Source organism: Myxine glutinosa, chromosome 4 (assembly GCF_964187855.1).
Source record: "Myxine glutinosa chromosome 4, kmMyxGlut1.1, whole genome shotgun sequence".
NCBI classification, from domain to species: domain Eukaryota; kingdom Metazoa; phylum Chordata; class Myxini; order Myxiniformes; family Myxinidae; genus Myxine; species Myxine glutinosa.
Window position 1 is genome coordinate 200,759,421 of NC_136264.1, and position 27,350 is coordinate 200,786,770.

General features: G+C 45.5%; 1 protein-coding gene across 2 annotated transcripts in view; it reads left to right on the top strand.

The window, feature by feature from the left end:
• POLR3A (RNA polymerase III subunit A) overlaps window positions 1–27,350 on the top strand; it is a 76,436-nt gene that overhangs the window by 43,610 nt on the left and 5,476 nt on the right. For both annotated transcript variants that reach the window (XM_068114239.2, XM_068114240.2), the window contains exons 5-15: window positions 523–657; window positions 2,122–2,424; window positions 7,210–7,455; window positions 10,684–10,788; window positions 17,414–17,779; window positions 17,873–18,067; window positions 22,760–23,012; window positions 23,106–23,251; window positions 23,520–23,888; window positions 25,238–25,603; window positions 25,741–26,052. In XM_068114239.2, coding sequence (XP_067970340.2) covers window positions 523–657; window positions 2,122–2,424; window positions 7,210–7,455; window positions 10,684–10,788; window positions 17,414–17,779; window positions 17,873–18,067; window positions 22,760–23,012; window positions 23,106–23,251; window positions 23,520–23,888; window positions 25,238–25,603; window positions 25,741–26,052 — 2,796 coding nt within the window. The remainder of the gene's footprint in view (window positions 1–522; window positions 658–2,121; window positions 2,425–7,209; window positions 7,456–10,683; window positions 10,789–17,413; window positions 17,780–17,872; window positions 18,068–22,759; window positions 23,013–23,105; window positions 23,252–23,519; window positions 23,889–25,237; window positions 25,604–25,740; window positions 26,053–27,350) is intronic.

Genomic DNA, 27,350 nt, shown 5'->3' on the forward strand with positions numbered 1-27,350 from the left:
TCGCACAGCTGAAAGAATTCTGCATGGAGGAGTGGGCAAAAATTTCTCCCAGTCGATGTCAGAGACTGGTAGACAGTTATAAGAAACGCCTACTTGCGGTTGTTTCTGCCAAAGGGGGCAATACCACCTATTAGAGCCAAGGGTGTACTTACTTTTTCCACATGCGAAATTTGCATTGATGTTTATTTAAATTATACAATGGACTACAAAATGTAAATGTTTCATGATATTTGTTATATTATATCACCTTTGTCTGTCAATATTGTTGAAATGAAGATCAAATAGCTGTATGTTGAAATATGTTGAAAAAGTCAAAACTTTACATGGGGTGTACTTACTTTTTCATGTGACTGTATATATATTAGATTATACAGTGCAAGTCAATGCTAAAAACATTTTCTTGGATAAGTGAGAATTTTTGTAAGCCTAAGAAATATGCCACATAATATTTGTTTTCTCAGAACAAGATTGAACTTGGTACTGTTGCTGTAGCATCATCTTTTTGTCCATTAATTTCTTCAGGTGGTGCATGAAAAGTACAAAGCGGTATCTGGAAGCAAGAAAGGTGACGAGTTGGGGGTGCGGGAGTTTTACTCCTCCTTCGATGCTGCCGCAGAACACAACAAGGAGATTGCAGCACTTGTTGGTCGTGCACAGGTAATGCTGAACTCAGGTGGTCACTTTCCAGCACTAACTTGTGAATGCAGGAGTTTCTTTGTCATGACAATGATGAAGCTGGTGTCCCTCAGATAAGCATTAGCTCGTGGATGTGTAAGATCTTTAACGAAGGATAGCGATGTTTTGACACACAGGCAGCCTGGTCGAATCTCCCATGTGCCATGATGTGTGGAGGATCTTCTTCGTCTGTGCACAGCACAAGGCTGCTGGGTAGCATCATTGGCTGGGGGCGCAGTTGTGCCGCTGATGCAATGCCCTCTGTAGGTTAGGACAGGAATTTGTAATTTGGTCGTGGTGCCGGCGATAGCTCGCCTACTCTTCGCAAAAGACTCCGTGGCATCTTTGACATCCACCAACGAACGTTGGCAGATGGGACGCCGTTATAACATCCATCTGAGGGATGGCACACACGTCGATTAATCACCTTGCCTTTGTAACACCAGGATGACAGTTTATAGCTGGGTCTGGATTCAAACCCAGGCCAGACAGCTTAGAGGCGAGTGCGCGTACCTCTCGACCTCCTGTCAGCCCTGTAGAGGCACAGCTGCACCTCAGTAATGATGTAAGCAGCACGTCAAATATTTAATTGAATGTCTGTCCAATATGCAGTCATGTACCAGTCAAAAACCTCCACAAACGAGTTGCTTGCAGTCATGCTGCATGAACCTGACGGGTCATGGGGCTCGGGATTGCTGATCCAGGCAGGATCAAGCTATTTTGGATTTATATAAAAAATATATAACCACCTTTAGAGGCCATTTCTCCCCCGCAAAGCGGGGGTTGGCCTTTTTCGGGAACCGTGGTTGTTGTTGTTTTTTGGTCCCCTTTTTGAAGCAATGCTTTACGGCCGGATGCCCTTCCTGACACGAACCCTTTTTGCCGCCTTTTAACGACAAACAGCGAATTACCAGTGAACTGGTACTCAATTAGCCGACCTCGGAAGGATGACAGGCTGAGTCAACCCCCCTGGCGTTAATTCAGCGATCGACCGGGATTCGAACCCAGGATCCTAAGCCGGCACCCTAGCCGCTAGCCCAACACCAGGGTTATTGGAGTGTGGAGTGTGCCGAGTGTGCCGGAGTGTGCCGAGTTATTCAACCTGTCATTTATTAGCACTGAGTAGTAAAAGAGAAGAATGATAGATAAATGACGAGGGGGATTTTTTTTTTGTAGTTGTAAAATGGGGAAGGGTCATAAAGTATGAGCATGATGAGAGAGAGAAAAGGAAGGAGATAAAACATACAAGGCTAAAGGCTCCCATAATAATTAGATGGCCTCTAATTTGAGGTGCGTCGATTAACTCGTTTAATTGTATGAGTAATAACCTTTGTGTTAGCAATATGATTGAATGGACGTATCATGGCAATGTTGTTCTAAGACTGGGTTGTGGAGGCATTATGGTGGTTTTGTTCTGATTTTGACTTACTTTGCCTTGATCCCAAGGAATCACTTACCCCACTGGTGGTGATGCAACTGTTTCGCCGGGTGCCTGTGGCAGACATTCCCTTGTTGCTTATGAGCCCTGGCAAGAGCTCCCCGGCCGACCTGATTCTGACCCGCCTGCCCGTTCCACCATTGTGCGTGCGCCCATCTGTGGTCAGTGACCTCAAGTCTGGTACCAATGAAGATGACCTCACTATGAAGCTCACGGAGATATTATTCCTCAACGATGTCATTGTCAAACATCGTTCCTCCGGGGCGAAGACACAGATGATCATGGAAGATTGGGACTTCCTGCAGCTCCAGGTACACTAGCTATTGAGAGACAAAAATTAAAATGGATCTTTGTCGGGACTTCACTTCCACTCTACTGGAGCGGTGGTGTACGACACGAAAAGGATGAAAAGGGATAATTAAATATATTTCCTCCCCTCCCGATTAGTTTCTGGTAAAATATTGTTACGGTTTTCGCGCGACCCTCCTTCCCTTACCAAGGGGAGATTAAGCCCCTTGTTATTTTTGGGTCGTCGCAACCGCGTGATTTTAGTCGCCACTCCCGGGCAGACGCAGGACAGGGTTTCGGGACAATTCTCGCACGTACCTAAGTACCTACGCCGCCGCGGAAGCGGAGATCAAGTCTCGCACGAACCACACGTAATTTGAGTACGTCCGAGCGGATGGCGTACCACATGGTCCGTGCAGTTACCTTATTATTGGAACCTGATTAGAGCGATATAATTCGTACCACGCTTAGTCGATAGATGGAAATGACGGGGACGATCAAATAGAAGGAAGAACACAGGTTTATTTACAGCTATACAAGGCGAAGAGACACAGAGCAGGCACTTAAACAGTCTTAGCTTATGCCCCAGACAATGGGCCCGTTCACACACAGGGGGAATGAAGGAAGGATGGTTCATGCGCTGAACGCGCCGGCTCCGTTGTTCAGGAACAGCTCGCCCGGCGTGGCCCTCTGCGGTCACAGCACGTCCCTCGATGAAGGCAGGCAGGCGGGAGGGATCCTTGCGGCACGTATCTCGAACAAAGGCAGGCAGGCGAATATGCGCGTCTCTCGCCCGGCTCGGCGGTTCCTCACAGTGCGATTAATCAACGGCGCGCTTTCACTCTCGCAACCCAACAGAGGATCTGCCTCAAGCTCAACCAAGCATTTAACTTGTAACTCAATTCAACACCGCGCACTCTCAGAACTGTTCAACAGAGGACCCCGGCTCATAACTTGTTCGGCGCTTCGAACCGATAACTCAAACTCATCACTCAGCGCATGTCCTTCTCGCATGGGCTTGCCTCATGACTGAGGTGGGGGCTTCGCGCAAAGGGTTATATTGCCACGCCCTTAGCCCGCATCGAATATTCCAAACCACGCCTTTTGACGCAGTGCTAAGCCACTCCCTTCGAGCCCTGATTGGCGGCTCGTGCTTACCGGTCACTCCCACTTCTCCTGTCCCGCCTTCCTTCGGCCTGCCCCGATTTGTCAGGCCGGCCTCGTGGTAGTTTGCGCCAAAAACCAAAGCATCGAGGCGGCATAAAGCATTGGAAGGAGACCTAACTCTCATTATTCTACTCAACGCAAAACTACACATAGGAAAGGTCTATGCTTACACTTTCTAAGAAATAACAGCTTAAACGAGGCTACATGTTGTAGTGTGACTAACTATGAGGGGGAAATTAACCTTTATTTGTAAAAACACATAACCGCAACAATATATTTTGATTCTTCTCCCTTCTTTCCCCAGACATGTTTATACTTCATTATTTTTTCTTATTTTCTAACTTTCTCCTTCTATTTCAACTTTTGCTTCTATATTTGCTTCCTTCTGTGTGCCAGAAAAGGTTTTTTTAAATAGTTTCAGCATCCTTGTATTTTTGGTGTCCTTTAACTTTTTAAAGGATTTATTTTTACTTAATATCTTGTATGAACATTTTGTTTTTTTCGTTGCTGATGAAGCCGCCTTGTTGCTTTCCCAACCCTTCCATTTTGCAGTACTTGGAGAAAATATTCACACCATGTCTTGCCCTGAGAGTAGAGTAACTGTGAGATTCAGTGTTCAGACAAATATGGTGGTGCCCAGCTCTGTTTGTTTAATGCAAAATGCAAATCAAAAGTTTAAAAGACCCTTCCCAAGATTGTGTGAGATAAAATGTATAATGAACCATCCAGTTTGGAATGTATTCGTGTCAATCATATGTGCCAGTCCATCCTGGATGCATCACTACTGAGGTGCAGCTGATCCTTTTCCGGTCGACAGAAAGGAAACATGTACACTCATCGGCAAAAGGAAAATAGAGCTTTCCAGAGCATATGAGAATTTATGAATGTATAACAGGCCTGGGCCCAAGATGCTGCCTTGGAAGCACTTCAGCCTCCATTGAGAGCCAAATGCAGATTGTGAGTGGAGAATGTCAGGCACCCAGCAAAAAAAAAAGTGATCGTCTCCGCCACAGGCAGAATGTTTGGCAAGCAGAAGAAGAAGGATATGGATATGCAAGCAGAAGGATATGCTGGAGATGTCCTGAGATGCAGCCCTTACCTTTTTTCTTGAGATTCCGAGCCTCCATCCGTCGATTAGAGATAATCATTCGAGCATATCCAAAGTTGTGGCTGGGCTTGAATACAAACTGATGATAAGTTAGGCCATTTGGTGATGTTAGCTGTGATGATGGATTCCTTGACTTTGATTATAATTGGAAGGAAAGTTGACTTCTGGGGTTGAGTGGATTTGTTTTTTTGTTTTTTTTCCGCTCTTTGTGTATTGGAGTGATGTTGGTTGTCGTCCAAGCTGATAGGAGCAGCTATTCTGCTAAAGGACAAGCTGAAGAGAACAAAGGATCAGTAAGAGCAGTACAGCAGGGTTTCAGAATGTGGGTAATGCCATCAGGGCCTCGCTGTCTCTCATGTATCATGTGGTTACGTCAACGCAATTGTCTACCACGCAGGTGATGTCTTTTCTGACACCAATACTATAGAGGTGTCTGTCTCTGTGTGTTTGTATGTCTGTGTCTGTCCATGTGTGTGTCCATGTGTGGCTCCATCTGTCCATCTGTGTTTGTCTGTCCATGTGTGTGTCTGTCTCCATCTGTCCATGTTTGTTTGTGTGTCTGTCTGTGTTGTTTTTTTTATCAAGGTGACTGATTGTATATCTTTCATGTTGACCTTTAAATGAATTTCATAAAATAATATGGATACCCTCGACATGGTCATCACCATACTGCGCAGCCCATGTTATTCAAATTCCAACAGTTCTGGTGTTTTATTTTACCAGAAGCTTCTTTTTTTGCTCTTCTCTGATGATTTAGTGTCTCACTTGGTGCCGTCTTGATTTATATTAATTTACTCATTTAAACCAGCACAATTAAAATGGGTCTCACTTGCTTCAGCGCAATTATTACAAACACTGTTAACTCTGAAGTAATTTTTATTTCGTCTACATATCATTACTCTGCTTTTTATTTACAAAAGTCAAGTCGAGTTTCACCCACCCTCGGAATGCTTCCTTTGCGTTACACATAAATGTGTTGGTAATGCTTCAGTCACATTTGGCTCGGCGGCCGTCGGGTCTAAAAAATCTACGGCCACTAGCAATTATTATAGGGTGGCCAACAGTATTTCCACGGTCACACAATGTAGCAGTCACATATGTTTTTATTTTTCGGGTAGCTGCACGGGGTATTTAGAAATTGTGGAGACCGAAAACGTGGGGGTGCCGTACGGTCTTTGATTTGATGTCGCACAGTGACCTTAGGGCGTCCCTGCGGCGGCCATAGAATTTTCAAGGCAGACGCAAGGTAGCCTCAAGGTGCCCGCAAGGCGACCGCAGGGGGGCCCTAAGGCGAACGTGCGGCCAGACGGACGGTAACGAGTGGGTATATATACCAGTTCTGTTTCATATGTATATCATATCTCATATCGTCATGGCTACGGCTTGTCGAATTGCTACGGCCAACCTAGAAATGAAAAAAGTTATAACTCCGTGCTATAATTCCACGGCGACCCCTACGGCCTGTAAAAGATAGCCATACACCCTAGGGCCACCCTGAGGCCACCTCAGAAACTCTGCGGCCACCGCACGTTTCTGTCAATTTAGGGGGGGGTACGGCCGCCGTATCCTAGCCGTAGAGCAAATGTGACTGAGGAGTAAATGCAGAAAATATAAATCAATAGGTGCATTGAGCGTGTGATTTAATGGCTATTTGGTCATTGATGGAGTACATAATTAAGAGTGGAGTAAAGAGCTCTGCTTTGGAACGTGAGGGTAGTTTATCTATTGTTGTCTGCATTCTCATTGTCCACGTGGTCTTATTACCTCCACCACCAAAGGTGGATGGAGGTTATGTTTTCACCCCTGTCTGTCTGTTTATCTGCGTGTGAACAAGATATCTCAAAAAGTTGTGGATGGATTCGGACGAAATTTGGAAGAGAGGCAGCGAATGTGACAAGGACGAAATTATTAGATTTTGGTGAAGATCCGGATTCGGATCCGGCTACTGGAATTTTTTAAGTGATTGGGTGATAGGGCCAAAACCGAAACAAAGCAGGATATCTCAAAAAAGTTATGGACGGATTTGGACAAAACTTGGTGGACAGGTTGGGTGTGTGACGAGCACAAATCTATTCGATTTTGGTGAAGATCTGAATGTGGATTCGGATGTGAGAATTATTTAATTTTCAAGTGATTCTTTACCATTGAGAGATCCGGCGAAAAGCGATATTTAACATGATATTTAAAGAAGTTATGGGCGAGTGGGGTAGGTGACGAGAACAAGCCGATTCGATTTTGGTACACGTCCGAATCCAGATCCGGCCTATCAGTGGGATACAAAACATAACCTGTTCAGCCTGGCGGAGGTATGCTCTACTGAGTGCCGTTCTAGTTGCAAAATAGAATCCTAGTGAGTTTGGGACTTGAGCTAAAGTGTTCCATCCATGATGTACAGTTAAGACGACCATTTTTTCTTCTTTGTAAAAAAGTTTTTTTTGTCTTATTAAGCTTTGCTTTGAACTTGAGGGATTCCCTCCAGTGTTTGTTTCCTTTGTGATTATGGTGGTATGGTGATGACAACATATGTTTGCAGGTTGCATTGTACATAAACAGTGAATTGTCAGGCATCCCACTCAACATGGCACCCAAGAAGTGGACGCGTGGTTTTGTGCAGCGACTCAAGGGCAAGCAAGGTCGTTTCCGAGGAAACTTGTCAGGGAAACGTGTCGATTTTTCAAGTCGGACGGTTATCTCCCCAGACCCCAACCTTCGTATCGATGAGGTGGCTGTTCCGATACATGTGGCCAAGATTCTCACTTTCCCAGAGCGTGTCACTCAGGTAGGAGTTTATTTGACGAATGTTAATGGTGAAGTTGATTATCAATTATTTTTGATTATGAATGTAAATAATAAATACATTTCGGTTTATTATTACTAGTACACCCACTCTGTATGGGTGTACTTGTAATAATAAACTAGGTACACCCATACAGAGGAAGGGTCATGTTATTATACTCTCTGGGGTATATAGATTGCAGTAGATCTTGGCTCGGCCCTCAAGACCATCGGGGGTGTGTTCACTTGCCAAGTTTCTTGAAGAGTGCTCAACAAGTTACTTGAGCTTTCAAGTAAGCACTCAATTTGAAACCGTTGATAAGGAACGGCTGGCTTGGCAAGCTCTAGCAAGCTGCTTGGTAAAGTGCTTGGTAACTGAACATACCCTGGCTTTCCTCACTTTCAGTTTTATGTTACACAGCAGTAGCGACTGTTTAAAAAGGTAAGCATAGTTGACGTGTTGGTGTTTGTAATCTTTTTTTTTTTTTTTACTTCTAGTCGGGGTTCCCCATGAAACAGCATGATAAGCTATTTATAAACGTTAACACAGCATTTGTTCAAGGAGGAAAACCCCCTTTGGGGAGGGGGATATCATTCGTATTAATTGTGTTTTGTAATACCATTATTTATTACATTAGTATGCTGTTGTCATTGGTGTAATTATTTTTGTTATTAGAAGGGGCCTTTGAAAAATGTCATGATGAGCTATCTTAACACGGATATACACCTTACGGATTTTGCCCAAGTCAGACAACCCCCTTGGGGAGGAAGGCAATTGAAGTCACGACAACATCCAGCATGTGACCCTTAATCCTCCTGTTGAGTTTGGTTTAGATTGGATAAATAATGACCAAATGTATCAGTCAGACAAACACCGAATTGCGTATTTTAGTATGATTGTTAGTTGGACTAGCAGAGTACCCGCTATACGGGCGATCTTGTTACAAGCATGGAGCACGTTATTCTGACACATCCCTTTATTTGAGTGGTGTATCAGCAAGTGACCGCTGCCTTGATCACTCTCAAAAATAAAGCATAACCTGCAAATATAATACATCATGGTTATATAGCTTGAATAAATACACACATGCTTTTTGAAAACAAACGGGGATATTGTAATCGGCTGTCTGTCCGTCCGTCCGTCATGCTAAATCTGCAGGGTCAAAAGGTCAAATACAAAAAATGCAATTATGGGCACACTTTAAAACATTATTAATGAAACTTTATATATGTAATCAACATTGGGGACGCGTGAAATATGTTACGATTTCTTGGATTTGACCCCTGGTTCATGCCCCATGTAGTGGGGACTTAGGGGTGACGGGTCAAAATGGGAGAAAATTTTAAACTATTTAATATTGGGTCATTCCTGGTGGAACTTTTCATTTTGCTGTCTTTGAACTTTGCTTTTGGTGGGAAGCGTGGATATTTGCGATGGCACGCCATCGACTTTGTTGAGGTTCCAATTTCAATGGTCCAGAGGCTGACACCTAAGGCCTGAGGCCAATATGTACTGCCACCTTCACAAAGCCCATGACGCCTATTGGCTCCAACATTTCGGTATTTGATGATATGACACTTCCGAAGATGTCTTAGACTTACCATAGCACCAAAATGGTGGACGTATGATTTTGTACTCAGCCCCTCCCGATTCCATCTCCAGGCGCTGCAGGATGTCATCACCGGACGCCAAAGGGGAGCACTCAGTTTTCACTCGGTTTCTTTTCTTTCTTTCTTTCTTGTTTGTTTGTTTGTCCGGGCAATATCTCAGCCAACCTTCGAGCTAGGAAGCTGAAATTTGGGCACAATAGTGAACAAGTGCTTTGGCAAAAATATTATTTTAAAATGATTATTAATCAATAAATTGATTAATTACTTGATCTATATATTAAAGTAGCAGCAGTTTTGTGTCCGTCCGTCACGCAACGTCATTACGGCGTACGACGGCTGAATCCACCGACCGCCATTTTAATGTAAATGCCGTTCAGGCCTCATGTCGTCGAAGCGGTCGAACCTGTCATATATCACAATCGCCATGCTCTATCTTTGCGTTTTCCATTCAGTGTGAAACACAAACAAAGCAACTGTTAAAATCATCATCGAAAACATATGAAAATCATCATCGAATAGCGAAAACATCATCGTAGCCAGGTCTTCCAATGACACAGTATGTATAGGCCAATAATATTGTACTAACTAACGTTCATTATTAAAGCGGTGTATTATTTCAGAACCCAGGATGTTATCTCCCATGGCCAAGAAGAGCTTTTATCATTGAAGATAATAAACTGTACTGCAATGACGTATTAATACTATACTAATTGCCAATACACTGCCCAAACAAAGGGAGGGCTTTCTGTGGAACTCTGTTCCACGGTATTATTGCTTTATTAAGAACTTATTTATTTTATTTCTCATCTCGGCAATATCTCACTATCTCAGGCACTTTTTGAACTCGGATTTTTCACATCCAAAAGTGGGAGTATCATTCCGTAAGATTACTCCATTGACACGGAGTTGAACTGCTTGCTAAAGTTGCGGCAAACTATATATTGGGACAATTCCCATGTTAATAGATCCTCTTCCTCCTATTATTTTAATCCCATTTCATTGAGAGCATTTTATTCTTCGACTCTGAGTCTAGATGTGTCCAAGTTCTTACATGTTTTTATTTATTTAATTCAATTAAAGAAATCGTCGAAAAATTATTCATCTTCCCTCTGTTCTTTTTATTCCATTATCCTCAGTTTGTCTGCATCCTATCACCATCCACCATCTCATAAATGTATCCAATTCAACAATTTTGATCCACTTTAATAGTTTAGGAACCTCTAACACATCACTAAGTAATCTTGTTTCCTGCCTGTAATGTAAAAATCCTAATCTTTACAATTCCTCTTTTTATTTAACACCACTAGCCCAGGAATCCACGTTGTTGCTGTTTCACTCTTGCAACTTTTGTCTTTTCTTTATCAAGATCGAGGCTCATGGAAGAAGCTCAGTTAATTGTTTTCTGCAAAAAGGTGACCAAACATTTAATGTGTATATGCTAGATGTGAGAAGAATCATGTACAATGCTTGCACCATTTCCTTAAGAATGTCTATTTAACCTCTTAAATTTAATCTATACATGAACTTTGTTTGCCTTATTATGTGTCGCCTGGCATGCCACTCACCGAGTGATTCATTCCTGAGGAATCTGCCTTCACTACATGATCAATCATTCTCGCAGGCTAACGTGGAACTGATGCGGCGACTTGTGAGAAATGGTTGTGATGTGCACCCTGGAGCCAACTTCATTCAGCAACGCAGCAACAACAGCAAACGCTTCCTCAAGGTAATGCCGTAGGTATAATATTGTCGTGTCCCCGGGGTTAATACCCCAATAGGACGAATGACCAAAATGAGCTTTACTCCGATGCGTATACCCAAATTGGCGGTATTATCTTTTCGCGTGCGTGGGAGGGTTCGAGGCCTGCTGAGGTAAAAACTAAAATTCCGAATTGAGATGTCTCCACTCACTTGCATACAAACAAGGGGAAAACGAAAGTAAAAGAAAACTAGAACTGCCACCTAATAATGCTTTGGTAATCGGCCGGCACTCAGCTTTGCGTCCCCAAATGGCTGGTGGGGCTTGCCGGTCGCTCGTCGTCTCAAAACCACCGCGCAGGAAATGCTCAAAATGGCGTGGAGTCACGCTCTTCGACGTCCAGAGGAGACACGACGCGGACCCAGTCCACTGTCGACATCAATAATGTGCCTTGCAGTTCCGACTGTTCCGAACCGCTGTTTCCCACCAGCCCTTTCCCAAGAGTGCACACGAACCAAAGACCACACGTCTGCGACCAAGCCGGAACAAGGAGGAAATGTGGCTGGCCACTATCAAAGCCAGGACCAGAAGAGAGAGCAAGATCACGTGCCGCGTCCTTTTTTCCCTTCACTCTCGAATGTTCCATGATGACATCACACTCTGTCCAATCACCGAGCTCCACTCAATCATCCCATCGCTCCTCCACCAATCACGAAGGCCGGGCGTGGCCTCCTCGTTGCGAGTCATCGGTGGCGGAGTCTAATCTCCGTTCGGGAATATTCGGATGATGTCAAAGGCTGTGAGGCGGAGCTTGCATGCCGATCGGCAAATGTGCTTGGTTGTTTGTTAGCCCTGGTGGCGTTGTGAGCGAATGAGTCATTTACAGTGCGATCGTTGTAGTTATTGTAATGGCAGCCCTTTTTGATGCAATAACAACGAAGGTAAAAATAGCAGGGCAATTACACACTGGGGTTTATCCTGAAGCCCTACCTAATTAGCATAGCTCCACCCCTCATATGGAGACACATATACGACCTTACCTGGACAGTCAGCCTAACTTAATTTACATCAAGGTGGCTTTGCGGCATACAAATGAATGAATGAATCGTTTTAAGGCCATTTCCCCCCGCTAGAGCAGGGGTTAGCCTTGCGGGCCCCATGACAATCATGGTTCCCTGTTTGAGGCAATATTTTTTTTTTAATGGTTGGATGCCCTTCCTGACGCCAACCCTTAGTCGCCTCCTACGATGCGCAGGGATACGGTGTACCTATTCTAAATTGGGGTACACACCGGGATCTTTGCGGCATACGGAGCATTCTAAACCTACACGATACAATCTCGACTAAGGTATTTCGTCCCTACCCCAAAAACATGACAATATATCCATGCCATGTACATTATTGGCCTCGATTAGAACACTTATTCTTCCATAGTCTTCCAATGATGTGACAATCACTTTGCCATCATAAACAGGTCGGTGGTCTATGTCTTCTACCACCTCCTTTCTGGTCTTTCACCCCCTGCTCTTTCTGTGATTTGTCCACCTACAGAGCTCACATGGTCCATCATCAACCCTTTTCTGGTGAAGCTACCTCAATGCAGGATCAATGCTCACCTCTAATAATTTGGTCTTTTTTTTTTTCCTTCCTGTGGAACAAACTTCCACATTCTCTTCAATCTCATTCTTCCCTCCAGTTCTTCAAGACAACACCATTTCAGATTGTCTCCAATATAAAACCATGATATTTTCTACCCTCGTTAATCCCCTCCCAACCCCAATCCCTCCTCTTTCCAAACTTAGTTTTCCCTCCTGAGAGTTTCCTTCTGCATGCATCCTCTCCTGCACCCCATTCCTTCCCACACCCATTGTTTGTCTACCTCCCCCTGTCTTGGCCTTCACCTCTGCTGTTGGTGTTTTCCCCCTCTGCTGTTGTTCCTTTTCTCCTGTTCCATCCTGATCCTTTCAGTGTACTAATAACTCTTCCACAAGCCTCGACCATGCCTACAATTTTTTTTTTTGATGGTTCTGGTGGTTCATATGCAGCCCGTGGCTGCTCGGCTGCATCATTTTCTGGGGGCGTGGCTTTGCTGCTGATGCAATGCCCCCCATTACCAAGAAGCTGGAACTCATTATGCCGACCTCGGAAGGATGACACGCTGAGTCGACCCACCTGGTGTTCATTCAATGACATGACAGGGGCTCAAACTCATGTCAGCCACCTTAACCGTTAAGCCAACACCACACTCTTGATGTTACTAAACTTTACCCATCTCTATTTCATAATATTAAGCCACTTAAAATCAATAAATAAATGAAAAAGACAAATAAAACTAACATGTCTTTTTTCTCTCTAATTGACATGGTCTTTTCTTGGCCTATTGCTTAAATTTTGGAAAATTACTAATGCTACCCCCAATTCTGAAGGCTGCCAAACATTTTACATTTTTCTTCTTCTCCCTCTTCTGGTCTCGCCAGTCTGGTCATTACCACTGCTACCGAAGGTGGATGGAGGTCATGTTTTCACCCGTCTGTTTCTCTTTTTTACGTTGAAGGCTCCATTCACAGACTATATAGTCCTCATTGAGGCCAGGCCTTAAATACAATAACTGCAATGATAAATGTGAGGAAAGAGAAATAAAAGAGAGAGAATGTAAAGGTGGAGTGAAAATGAGTAAGAAAAGTGAATGATGAAAAGTGTGTGATGAACAGCGTGTGATGAACAGCGTGTGATGAACAGCGTGTGATGAACAGCGTGTGATGAACAGCGTGCGATGAACAGCGTGCGATGAACAGCGTCCGATGAACAGCGTCCGATGAACAGCGTCCGATGAACAGCGTCCGATGAACAGCGTCCGATGAACAGCGTGCGATGAACAGCGTGCGATGAACAGCGTGCGATGAACAGCGTGCGATGAACAGCGTGCGATGAACAGCGTGCGATGAACAGCGTGCGATGAAAAGGGTGCGATGAACAGCGTGCGATGAACAGCGTGCGATGAACAGCGTGCGATGAACAGCGTGCGATGAACAGCGTGCGATGAACAGCGTGCGATGAACAGCGTGCGATGAACAGCGTGCGATGAACAGCGTGCGATGAACAGCGTGCGATGAACAGCGTGCGATGAACAGCGTGCGATGAACAGCGTGCGATGAACAGCGTGCGATGAACAGCGTGCGATGAACAGCGTGCGATGAACAGCGTGCGATGAACAGCGTGCGATGAACAGGGTGCGATGAACAGGGTGCGATGAAAAGGGTGCGATGAAAAGGGTGCGATGAAAAGGGTGCGATGAACAGGGTGCGATGAACAGCGTGCGATGAACAGCGTGCGATGAACAGCGTGCGATGAACAGCGTGCGATGAACAGCGTGCGATGAACAGCGTGCGATGAACAGCGTGCGATGAACAGCGTGCGATGAACAGCGTGCGATGAACAGCGTGCGATGAACAGCGTGCGATGAACAGCGTGCGATGAACAGCGTGCGATGAACAGCGTGCGATGAACAGCGTGCGATGAACAGCGTGCGATGAACAGCGTGCGATGAACAGCGTGCGATGAACAGCGTGCGATGAACAGCGTGCGATGAAAAGGGTGCGATGAAAAGCGTGCGATGAACAGCGTGCGATGAACAGCGTGCGATGAAAAGGGTGCGATGAAAAGCGTGCGATGAACAGCGTGCGATGAACAGCGTGCGATGAACAGCGTGCGATGAACAGCGTGCGATGAACAGCGTGCGATGAACAGGGTGCGATGAAAAGGGTGCGATGAAAAGGGTGCGATGAACAGGGTGCGATGAACAGCGTGCGATGAACAGCGTGCGATGAACAGCGTGCGATGAACAGCGTGCGATGAACAGCGTGCGATGAACAGCGTGCGATGAACAGCGTGCGATGAACAGCGTGCGATGAACAGCGTGCGATGAACAGCGTGCGATGAAAAGGGTGCGATGAAAAGGGTGCGATGAACAGCGTGCGATGAAAAGGGTGCGATGAAAAGGGTGCGATGAAAAGGGTGCGATGAGAAGGTTGCGATGAGAAGTTTGCGATGAGAAGGGTGCGATGAACAGCGTGCGATGAACAGCGTGCGATGAACAGCGTGCGATGAAAAGGGTGCGATGAAAAGGGTGCGATGAAAAGGGTGCGATGAAAAGGGTGCGATGAGAAGGGTGCGATGAGAAGGGTGCGATGAGAAGGGTGCGATGAGAAGGGTGCGATGAGAAGTTTGCGATGAAAAGGGTGCGATGAAAAGGGTGCGATGAGAAGGGTGCGATGAGAAGGGTGCGATGAGAAGGGTGCGATGAGAAGGGTGCGATGAGAAGGTTGCGATGAGAAGGTTGCGATGAGAAGTTTGCGATGAGAAGGTTGCGATGAGAAGGTTGCGATGAGAAGGTTGCGATGAGAAGGGTGCGATGAGAAGGGTGCGATGAAAAGGTTGCGATGAAAAGGGTGCGATGAAAAGGGTGCGATGAGAAGGGTGCGATGAGAAGGGTGCGATGAGAAGGGTGCGATGAGAAGTTTGCGATGAAAAGGGTGCGATGAAAAGGGTGCGATGAGAAGGGTGCGATGAGAAGGGTGCGATGAGAAGGGTGCGATGAGAAGGTTGCGATGAGAAGGTTGCGATGAGAAGTTTGCGATGAGAAGGTTGCGATGAGAAGGTTGCGATGAGAAGGTTGCGATGAGAAGGTTGCGATGAGAAGGGTGCGATGAAAAGGTTGCGATGAAAAGGTTGCGATGAAAAGGGTGCGATGAAAAGGGTGCGATGAAAAGGGTGCGATGAAAAGGGTGCGATGAAAAGGGTGCGATGAAAAGGGTGCGATGAAAAGGGTGCGATGAAAAGGGTGCGATGAAAAGGGTGCGATGAAAAGGGTGCGATGAAAAGGGTGCGATGAAAAGGGTGCGATGAAAAGGGTGCGATGAAAAGGGTGCGATGAAAAGGGTGCGATGAAAAGGGTGCGATGAAAAGGGTGCGATGAAAAGGTTGCGATGAAAAGGTTGCGATGAAAAGGTTGCGATGAAAAGGTTGCGATGAAAAGGTTGCGATGAACAGTGTGCGATGAACAGTGTGCGATGAACAGTGTGCGATGAACAGTGTGCGATGAACAGTGTGCGATGAACAGTGTGCGATGAACAGTGTGCGATGAACAGGTTGTGATGTTTGTTTGCGAGAAAGAGAGATTAAAGCTAGGTTAAAGCTAGCTGTAGTTTGAGTGAAACAGAAAGTAAGACCAGCAATCTTGGCACGGAGAGTGTAAAGTGTAAGATGTTTTTGGCACCACTTTAATGCTCCTAAGTCTGAATGGGAGTAATACCCTGAGCGGTTGCTGTCTACAACCTACTACCTAAAAACACGGTCCAATCGTGTGGGTATTTTTTAGGAAACATCCCCTTACTGGATAGCCGTTGGCTCCCGAAGGGAGCTCATCCGCCCTTTAACAAGTGTTGTTTTTAGTCCTGCAGGGTGTCACAGTCACCCTCCCCACTGGCAAGCCAGTGAGGTTAGTCGGTTTAGTCGACGACTACCTGACCATGCGTTACATGTTACCAGTGGCAGTCAAGAGACTGACCTGACTAAAAAGCATATTTGTGATGTAGTCTGTCTGAGAGTGGGATATCTCAAAGTTGTGGACGGATTCTGATGAAACTAGGTGGATGAGCTGGATGTGTGACAAGAACAAGCCGATTAGAATTTGGTTAAGGTATGGATGCAGATCCGGCCTATCATTGGGCTACAAAACGTAAATTGTTTAGCTTAGCGGAGGTATGCGCTCTCCCGAGTGATGTAGTTTGTGTGTCCATTCGTTTTTCTCTGCCTGGTCCTCTTTTATCCATCATCTGTAAACCTGTTGGCCTTTGTGCTTTTGCCCCTCAGTCATCTTGGACATGTATTTACATCAAAAGGGTGCGATGAAAAGGGTGCGATGAACAGTGTGCGATGAACAGCGTGCGATGAACAGCGTGCGATGAACAGCGTGCGATGAACAGCGTGCGATGAACAGCGTGCGATGAACAGCGTGCGATGAACAGCGTGCGATGAACAGCGTGCGATGAACAGCGTGCGATGACCCCCTCAGTGATGTACTGCTTAATGTTTTTTCTCCCATCATCAGCAAAGTCCTCTAATTGATAATTGCAACGGAAATAGACGCAACCATTGTCCGCATCTCCAAAATTATATTGTCTGATCATTAGAATGGCTTCTATCAAAGCGTTCAACCATAGATGTGCTGATGCTTTTGTTTTAACAATAGACGAACACCCTCAATCTCAAATGAGAGATCAAGGTAATTTCGCTGGACATCTACTGATCGGCCCATGTAAGACGACTCGACGATCGAAACATCTATCTTGAGCCGTCATGCTGGGCAGCTGTACTTGGTAGTAGTTTGAGGCTCTACTTTTTTATTACCATGATTTACTTGAGACATGCATGAGTGAAGAAACGTGGAAGTCCAGACAGACGCAAAATGTTTTCACCTGAAGAACAATCTTTCCCAGAAAAACAGATGTCTCCTTGTCCTGTTTCTCAAATGACTGACTTAAAAATCCGTTTGTTTGAATCTTAAATCTATTTGAGTTGATTGAGCTGTTAACGTGAAGTTGTATCGATTTTTGGAGTCATTGATTGTGTGGTGGTGATCTGTGTTTTGTAGTATGGAAACCGTGAGAAGATAGCTCAAGAACTGAGGTTTGGCGACGTGGTCGAGCGCCACTTGATGGATGACGATGTCGTTCTCTTCAATCGACAACCATCACTGCACAAGCTTTCCATCATGGCACATCTTGCCCGTGTCAAGCCACACCGCACCTTCCGCTTTAACGAGTGTGTGTGCACTCCGTACAACGCTGATTTTGATGGTGATGAGATGAACCTCCACCTGCCACAGACCGAAGAGGCAAAAGCTGAGGCCTTGGTGCTCATGGGTACAAAAGCAAACATGGTGACTCCACGTAATGGAGAACCATTGATTGCAGCTATTCAAGACTTTTTGACCGCTTCATACCTTCTCACCCATAAAGTAAGTTTGAGATGTGATTGCCATTGCTCAGCTACTTGCAATTTCTTTTGTTAAATTTTTTTCACATCTCACTTTCTGTTGTTGCTTTGTCAGGACACTTTTCTTGACAGATCACGAGCTTGCCAACTGATTGCATCCATTCTTGCCGGACGGGATGTGGCAATGAGTTTGGAACTACCTTCACCTGCCATCCTGCAGCCAGTCTGCTTGTGGACTGGAAAGCAAATCTTCAGCCTCCTATTACGGCCCAGTCAATCATGTCCCATAATGCCCAATCTCCGCACGAAGGCAGGATTACACCAGATTACAGTTTCATAATCCCTCGCTTTAACATTTTTCTTGTGATTTTTGCCTGTTTATTGTGTCAGTAATAAATCAATGTGCATCAGTCTGGATTTTGGGAGTTTAACTGGGAACGGGGTACTGGAAGAATATGTGCATCCATGTAGAGACAGAGACAGAGACAGAGACAGAGACGGAGACGGAGACGGAGACGGAGACGGAGACGGAGACGGAGACGGAGACGGAGACGGAGACGGAGACGGAGACAGAAAGAGAGAAAGAGAGAAAGAGAGAAAGAGAGAAAGACAGAAAATAAAATAAAATAACCTAGAGGCCACTGAATTGTCTGATTTGAGAGCAAACAGGCCTTGGCTTTTGGCCTCATCATGGGAGAAGGCAATAATACCAAGAGCATTATATTCTACAGAATCAAGGAGAGACGGATGTGATGCTGGAGCACCGGTCCAGAAGGGAGAACAGTGCTCCATTGAGATACGGACAAATGTCCACGATGCTTCTAATTTTGTGGGGAACTCCTTGAAACCCCAGCTTTGCTCTTTCAACAGCCCAGGATAATTCATTGCTGATGTTGAGGCCTAGAAGCTCGAGAGTGAACCTCTTCCAGTAGCTGACCAAGGGAAATAGATGGTTGGGTTTGTTTGATTTGATCCCTCGAGTGACAGGCGGAGACCGATGTTTGGCAGCAATGAAAACATTTATTATTTATCAGACCAGCATCTAATCAATTCCAGGGCTAACCCCTGCTCTAGCAGGGAAAATGGCCTTAAAATGCCTGTTGTTGTTGTTGTTATATCTAATCAATTCCAAATCAGTAGAGAGCTAGTGGCTAGGGTGCCAGTTTAGGATCCAAGGATCCTGGGTTCGAATCCCGGTCGATCGCTGAATTAACGCCAGGGGGGTTGACTCAGCCTGTCATCCTTCCGAGGTCGGCAAATTGAGTACCAGTACACTGGTAATTCCCTGTTTATCGTAAAAAGGCGACAAACAGGGTTGGCGGCAGGAAGGGCATCCGGCCGTAAAATATTGCTTCAAAAAGGGGACCAAAAAAAACAACAACAACCACGGTCCCCGAAAAGGCCAACCCCCGCTTTGCGGGGGAAAATGGCCTCTAAACGGTGGTTTAGACCAGCATCTAATCAATTCCAGGGCTAACCCCCGCTCTAGCAGGGAAAATGGCCTTAAAATGCCTGTTGTTGTTGTTATATCTAATCAATTCCAAATCAGTAGAGAGAGAGAGTCACAGCTGCTGTTTGCCAGACATATGGGTATGGAGCACTGCACGATGCTATCCGGAGTCATCTGCAACAGAGGAAGAGACTATTCCCGAGCACTGGACTTTGCCTTTATGTCGATGTGTTTAAGATACTGCAGCCTCAAATTGGAGAAGAGAGGGTCCTATTGATGGCAACACATTGATTGCATGAGTAGAGGAAATCAAATACAGGAATTGAGGCAGTCTTGTATGCCACATGCAGTGATCTTGATTAAGTAGAGCAGGAAGTCAGATTGTGTTGCATGCCTGATCTACGAAGGGGAAACCTGGAGGGGTTCACCTCCTTGAGCCTACACTTGCTACAATGCAGGTTTCTTTTCTGGAACCCAAGTTCAGCCAAACGAAGACCGACATCGGGACCAGGATGTGGTGGATATCGATTGAAAGCATGAAGAAAACTATCACCGTATGAACACAAAGACATGAGGTGCAGGATTGTGAGCAAATCAAGAAGGAAATGGAAATGTGGGGGAAGAACAAACTGAGACGAATGCATTTGGAGTGGATAGGAAAGAGACATGAAACCTTTTCAAAGAAGTTTTGTCTTTTGTAAGTAAGAATTATTTTTGAGGATGGTGCGAAATGAGTTGAGTAAACAGAGGCGAGGAGGGAGGGGGGTATTCAAAACATTTGCCTTTTTTGAGTTCACAAAAGGGAGAAGGATTATAAACATGAGCTTGAAGGCAGGAAGCAGTCGAGAAGGAAGAGAGAACGTGTGAGATTGAAGACTCACGTGTACATGACGAAACCAAGGCCGAGACAAATGAACTCGAAATTGATACATAAGGACCAAGTAAGGAAAGACAAGAAAACATAACCATTCGCAATACGATCAACAGTACAGGGGACCAACAACAGCTGTACAAGACAGACCTGTCGCGGGGCAAACCGTAGTCTTTGGGGAGGTCTTCACGGAGCTGACAAAATCGCACATACTTGTGGAGAAACTGCAGCTGGAAGGATAACGTATCATTTTGTAGCCCTTGAAAATTTCATTCTTTAACCCTTCACGAGAACCCACGGTGACTTTTGCTACGAGTCACCCTGTGAACCGTGAACCGGCGGCCTGGACAAATTTCAACTTCCTGTCCTCGCAGGGTCACTGTATCAGCAGCACAGCCGCAGTTCAGGGATTATGCAACGAGTGGGAAGAATTTGCAATGGAATTCAAAATGATTTCACTCTTTATTGAGATTGTTTTTAATATAATGGTTGACTATATAATGTTTTTCTAATATCAAATCAGTAATAATGTTGTGTTGCTACAGATAAGGTCACTGTTTGAGGGTAGTGATGTAAGGTCACTATGAGAGTAGTGATAAAACCCCCCAAGGGATTTGACAAAAACAAAACTACCAGCTCTTTCATTTTATTTTCACAATTGTTTATAGGACGTGTCTGAAGCATTTGGTGCTTAGATTATATGGACAATATCGAGTTGTTGTTTTGTGTCCGGTATTCCTGCACTCACCAGCAGTGTCACCTCACCTGCAGGATTACCACAAGGTCTATGCGGATCCTGTGGGAATCCTGCAGGTAAATAGAATGTGCATCGTTTTGTCGAGTGCAGTATTTGGATTCACGACCAAGTGGAGCACATTGGGTATCGTGTCGTGCGATTTGTCCACCTGGCTAATCTGATATCTTTGCCGTTTCACTGCGAATGTCCCCGGGAGCTTTGCTTTAAAACGCAGGCAATATAACTTCCTCATTTTGTGTTTTTGTTTTTGTTTTTTTTTGTATACAAGATCGAGGCTCGTGAAAGAGCGAACATTAATCACACAGAAAGACAAACCGACACATAAAACATATAACATGGGGAGCGGTAGACAAGATGGGGCGAAAGGGAGAGGAACACAAACACAACATCTGAGAGCAGGGACATCGAGAGAACTGTGGGAGGGAGAGGGCTATGGGGGGGGGGGGGGAAGGCATGAGAAGGGGGGGGGTGGGAGAGGTATAAAACATATGGACACTGCCAGGACTTCCAGGAAAGAAGTTGGAATTTCAAACAAGGTGGATCTGGGGTGAATTAGCGGGGGTAGAAAAGATCAAGGTTTTGGATGGGGAAAGATAAGAGATGGTGGGGAACAGCTGTTTTAAAGACCTGGAGGGAGGAGTGGGATTGAAGGGAGTGTGGGAGTTTGTTCCAGAGGCGGGAGAAAAGAGGAATGAAAGAGTGAGTAAAGGTGAGTAGAGAGCCGAGATTTCGGCAGTTTAAGCATCAGAGGGTTGCTGGCAGATCTTGTGCGACCTGTAGGAATATTTGGGGGATAAAGCACAGAGAGAGCTGGGGAAGCAAGTCCGGAGAGGAGTCGGTAGAAGACAGAAAGACCACCTACCTATCTGCGGTGAGTGAGTGAAAGGCCCTCGGAGATAGCTTCATCAAGGGAGATTCCAATGATTCTGAAGGCTTTGGTTTCAACAGCGTGGAGCCGAGCTAGGTGTGAGGCAGGAGCACCAGCCCATAGGGGAGAACAGTATTCCATTGAGCTGTGGATGAAAGCCTTGTATGTGGTGAGGAGCTCAGGTGTGCCGAGGAAGGACTTCGCACGACGGAGGATGCCCAGTCGGCGACTGGCTTTGGAGGCCAGCTTGGAAATGTGGTTTTCCCAAGAAAGATCATGGCAAATAGTGAGACCCAAAAGCTTGAGCGACAGAACGTCTTGGAGAGGATTGTTGAGAAAGTAGATGGGAGGGTTGTCCAGTCGATCTTTTCGGAGAGACATAGTAAGAGTGTGAGATTTGTCAGGATTGAAAGACATGTTCCACTTGTTTGACCAGTCTGTGATTTTGTCCAGGTCTTCAGAGAGTGAGGAGGCTGCAGACTGCCGATCTGAGGGAAGAGGAATGGAGCGGCAGAGAGTGGAGTCATCAGCAAAGAGATAGAGAGGATTTTCCAGAGAGTCCGAGAGATCATTGATAAAGACCAGAAAAATCACAGAGCCCAGCACACAGCCTTGGGGAACTCCAGCCTGAACAGGAAGGGGAGATAGAAATCCATTCAGGGCCACACGTTGTCTATGACCAGAGAGGAAGTCCGCAAGCCATGCATGGAGATTTCCATGGATACCATAGGATGTTTATCACAATTGTTGTCCAAACGTGGATTGTATCGATTGTCCAAAACCATTCAATCCCTGGAAGGCCGTAGGCTTAAAATCACTAAAACTAAATGATAATTGCATGCTATAATATCCTTCTTTTTTTAACTTCATTGATTTTTTTTTTGGCCTTTTATTTCTTTATTTTCCTTTCATTTTCTCATATGTTGCTGTTCTCCAAACCCTCTCCTCCTCATACTTTGTTGTTTCCATGATTTTGATACAACGTTGTGAACATAAGCAAATTTGAGGTGATGCACAATGCTAAATCCTCCAACTTTGCCTCGCACCATACTGCAGGGTAAACAATACAGTGGTGGTGAAGACCTCTGTCCCAATGATTCATTTGTGGTTCTGCACAATGGGGAGTTGTTAGCTGGCTCACTTGACAAGGCCACACTCGGCTCGGGCTCAAAGAACAGCATCTTCTACGTGCTGCTGCAAGACTGGGGGCAGAACGCAGCGACCGACGCCATGTCACGCCTCGCCCGCCTCTCCCCAGCCTACCTGTCTCACAGGGGTTTCTCTATCGGAATTGGGGACGTGACACCAGGTGATAGGTGTGACTGTGTGATTCCTTTGTTTCTCTTTTTTGGAGTGCCATCTTTCACCAATTTTTGTATGCTGCCATTGCATTGGCGTGCAGGACCTGGACTGTTGTGTGCAAAGCATGAACTGCTGTCCACGGGCTACAAAAAGTGTGACGAGTACATCTCTGCACTCAAAGCAGGGAAACTGCAGCAACAGCCTGGTTGCTCTGCAGAGGAAACCCTGGAGGCCGTTATACTCAAGGTGGAGTGAAACTTTCACTTGAATCATATTGCGTGTTTATTTGTGGTCGTTTATAATAAGTATTATTTTCTAATTTTAAGAAGTATAGTTTCAAATAGATTTGCAACGGTGTCTTTCAAATGTTTACCTTCATTTTTGTTGAATTAATGAAATTCTGATCAGAATGGTGAGAATTATCGATTCATCAATTTTGACCAGCCTCGATTGACATTTTGCTGACATCGTGCTTCTTACTTTAGTTTCATGCCGTCCTTCTCGTATCTTCCAGGAACTCTCTGTCATAAGAGATCATGCAGGAAAGGCTTGCCTTCGAGAACTCCATAAAAGTAACAGCCCAATGGTGATGGCACTGTGTGGTTCCAAAGGCTCCTTCATCAACATCTCGCAGATGATCGCCTGTGTCGGGCAGCAGGCCATCAGTGGCTCGCGCATCCCGGATGGCTTTGAGGACCGTTCTCTGCCACATTTCCCTCGTTCCTCCAAGCTGCCTGCTGCCAAGGGCTTTGTGGCCAATAGCTTTTACTCTGGTCTCACACCCACGGAGTTCTTCTTCCACACAATGGGCGGTCGTGAAGGTCTGGTAGACACAGCAGTCAAAACTGCTGAAACAGGCTACATGCAACGTAGGTTGGTGAAGGTGAGCACCATGATTTATTTCATACATTTTGCTCTGTCACCTCCACTTACTTCATCTTCCTCATTAATTACTCTTACGGATGGGTTACTTCCCCCAGAATTGCCATATGTTATGAGGACTTGTGCCCCCCCCCCCCCCCCCCCCATCACGTGTTTTACTACCTAACACCCCTTTGTGTGTGCACCCCGAGTACTGTACAACCACCGGCCGTCAACTCATTCTGTCCAACGGTTCAGGAATGCATTGAAGTCAAACGACCTCCAACCCCCTCCAAGAACGAACTTTGAGGATTAGAGAAATGTGTACAGCTAATTGGGTAGCCGATAGATCAAAGGGTTGTGATGTCATGTTTTCTGGTAATATTCCGTGTATAGGAAAGGGAATAAAAATCACAAGTAGAAAGATATATGTTGAGCTATAGTTAGAAAAATGGTACAGGCCATAAGGTTTTGGGTTTAACAATCAATGGGAATCATTCATTTCAGGGGCAAAGGAATTGTTTCCAGAATGACGGCCCTTAGGCTAAAAAGAAAGAGGGGGTAGCAAGGTTTGCAGGGGGAATTTGGGGTTCTCTATCATATGAAAAATTTGCCATTATTTGTAAAGATCGAGTGCATGATGTATGACGTGAATTACAGTGTCAATGATGTGTACGTCATATATGAATATGTAATGGACCATTCCGTATTTTTGTAAACAGTGGCGGCATCACATGTGATTACACTGCACTGGGCAATGCCGGCATTTTTGATGTGAAAATGGCTCAAGCAAGACATTTGTTATATTACACACTAAATTATGACTTTGTTAATGAACTCAAGGGTGATTGGCATGCACAGCTGCTAACAATCATATTGATAGCTGGCCTGGCCCCTGTACTGGCCTCAGTTCTGTAACGATCACACTTGCGTGGATGCAAACGATGGACATTTTCAGATGAAGTCTGACTTTCTAAACAGTTGCTTGCTAGTATGTTGTGGTGACTTTGCCATAATTGATGGGAATAGAGCCTGTGATTGATGCTGTGAAGAGAAACAGGTTGAGATGGTTTGGTCATGTGTTGAGGAAGGATGAAAGTGACTGGTTGAGAAGAGTGACGGAAATGAATGTAGAAGGAAGTAGAGGACGGGGAAGACCGAGAAAGACTTGGCTAAAGATGGTGGAAGAAGAAATGCGGGCAAAGGGGGTTATTAAGGGGAGATGCAGAAAATAGGGCAAAATGGAGAAGATTGTCATGGGGACCGCAAGGCTAACCCCCGCTCTTGCGGGGGAAATGGCCTTAAAATGCCTGTTGTTGTTGTTGTTTTATATGTTGTGGAGACTTTGATTGTCCCATTTCTGTCTTGCAGTCCCTGGAGGATCTGTGCTTGGCATATGACCTCACTGTCCGCTCATCCACATCGGATGTGGTTCAGTTCATATATGGAGGTGATGGTCTCGATCCAGCCTCTATGGAAGGTCGCGATCGACCACTGGAGCCGGTACGTGTGTTGGCGAACGTGTTTGCAAATCACCCCTGTGAGGATGAATTCCCACTTAGTACTGTACAGCTTGAGGCCGAGGTGGAAAAGTTGTTGCGCGGTGAAGGTCCATGTGTGGTTTGTGGGAAGGCGTTCGTTGAAGAGCTGGCCGAGTTTCTACGTCAGTTGGCCACGAAAGTGAAGCATGTGCGCCATATCTACGGTGTCAATGACAACGGCAGTACGGAGCCCGTGGTGAGCAATGCAGACGTACCCTCTGTTTATTTCTTTTGAAACCTTTTTTTTGGCTGATGAACCAATGAGTTATGGTTTGACACCTTTGGTTTTTTTGGTGCCTTCAATCCAGCCCAGTAATAATTTCCTTTCTTTAGATTTTGTACCACCTGGAGCGCATCACACCCTCGCAACTGGAGATATTTTTGTCTACTTGTTGTGACAAGTACCTGCGGGCACGCATGGAGCCAGGCTCTGCAGTGGGTGCAGTGTGCGCACAGAGCATTGGAGAGCCCGGCACGCAGATGACTCTGAAAACGTTCCATTTTGCGGGTGTGGCGTCGATGAACATCACGCTGGGTGTGCCCCGCATTAAGGAGATTATCAATGCTTCACGAAATATTAGCACACCAATCATAACTGCTCACCTGACCTGTGATCAGGATCCTGACTTTGCAAGGCTCATCAAGGTGCGTACGTACGTGCGTGAAGCTTGTGTGTTTTCTTAATTATTTGATGCCATTGTTTCAAGATTGATTCATGACTTCCTGGCTTTTAATAGATTATATTTTGATGTTTCATGACAATAAGTATCTAAATTAAAACAAATATAATTTTTTTTGCTTCTTTTGTATTCAACTTTCTTTGGAAGAATGACATTTTAATAATCAATTTCATGCTAAATTGTTTGATAACTGAGATGCCTTTCCATTCCACAGTTTTCGAATGCCAGAAGGAATTTTGATTTCAATATTTGGACAAAAACATTCCTAAATCTAGAAGGGCACTCAGTAGAGCACATACCTCCACCAGGCTGAACAGTTTACGTTTTGTATCCCACTGGATCCGGCCCTTTAAGCAAAATCTAATCGGCTTGTTCTCGTCGCACACCCAACCTGTCCACCTAGTTTCGGCCGAATCCGTCCACAACATTAAGTTATCCTGCTCACAGACAGACAGACAAAAACGGGTGAAAAATTACCTCCATCCACCTTAAGTGGCAGAGGTAAAAATGTTCACATCACCATTGTATTGTTTCGATTGTAGGAGACATGCGTGAAACAATAGTGTAAACGCTAATCTGAAAACCAAGTGGAATTCTCTGACTCTCTTGAAAATCCTCTCTATCTCTTTGCTGATGACTCTACTCTCTGTCGCTCCATTCCTCTTCCCTCAGATCGGCAGTCTGCAGCCTCCTCACTCTCTGCAGACCTGGACAAAATCACACTGGGCAAACAAGTGGAACATGTCTTTCAATCCTGACAAATCTCACACTCTTACGATGTCTCTCCGAAAAGACCGACTGGACAACCCTCCCATCCACTTTCTGAATAATCCTCTCCAAGAAGTTCTGTCGCTCAAGCTTTTGGGTCTCACTATCTGCCATGACCTTTCCTGGGAAAACCACATTTCAAATCTGGCCTCCAAAGCCAGTCGCCGACTGGGCATCCTCCGTCGTGCGAAGTCCTTCCTTGGCACACCTGAGCTCCTCACCACATACAAGGCTTTCATCCGCAGCTCAATGGAATACTGCTCTCCCCTCTGGGCTGGTGCTCCTGCCTCACACCTAGCTCGTCTTCACGCTGTTGAAACCAAAGCGTTCAGAATCATTGGAATCTCCCGCGATGACGCTATCTCCGAGGGCCTTTCACTCACTCACCGCAGGCAGGTTGGTGGTCTTTCCATCTTCTACCGACTTCTCTCCGGCCTTGCCCCCCAGCTCTCTCTGGGCTCTGTCCCCCAAATATTCATACAGGTCGCACAAGAT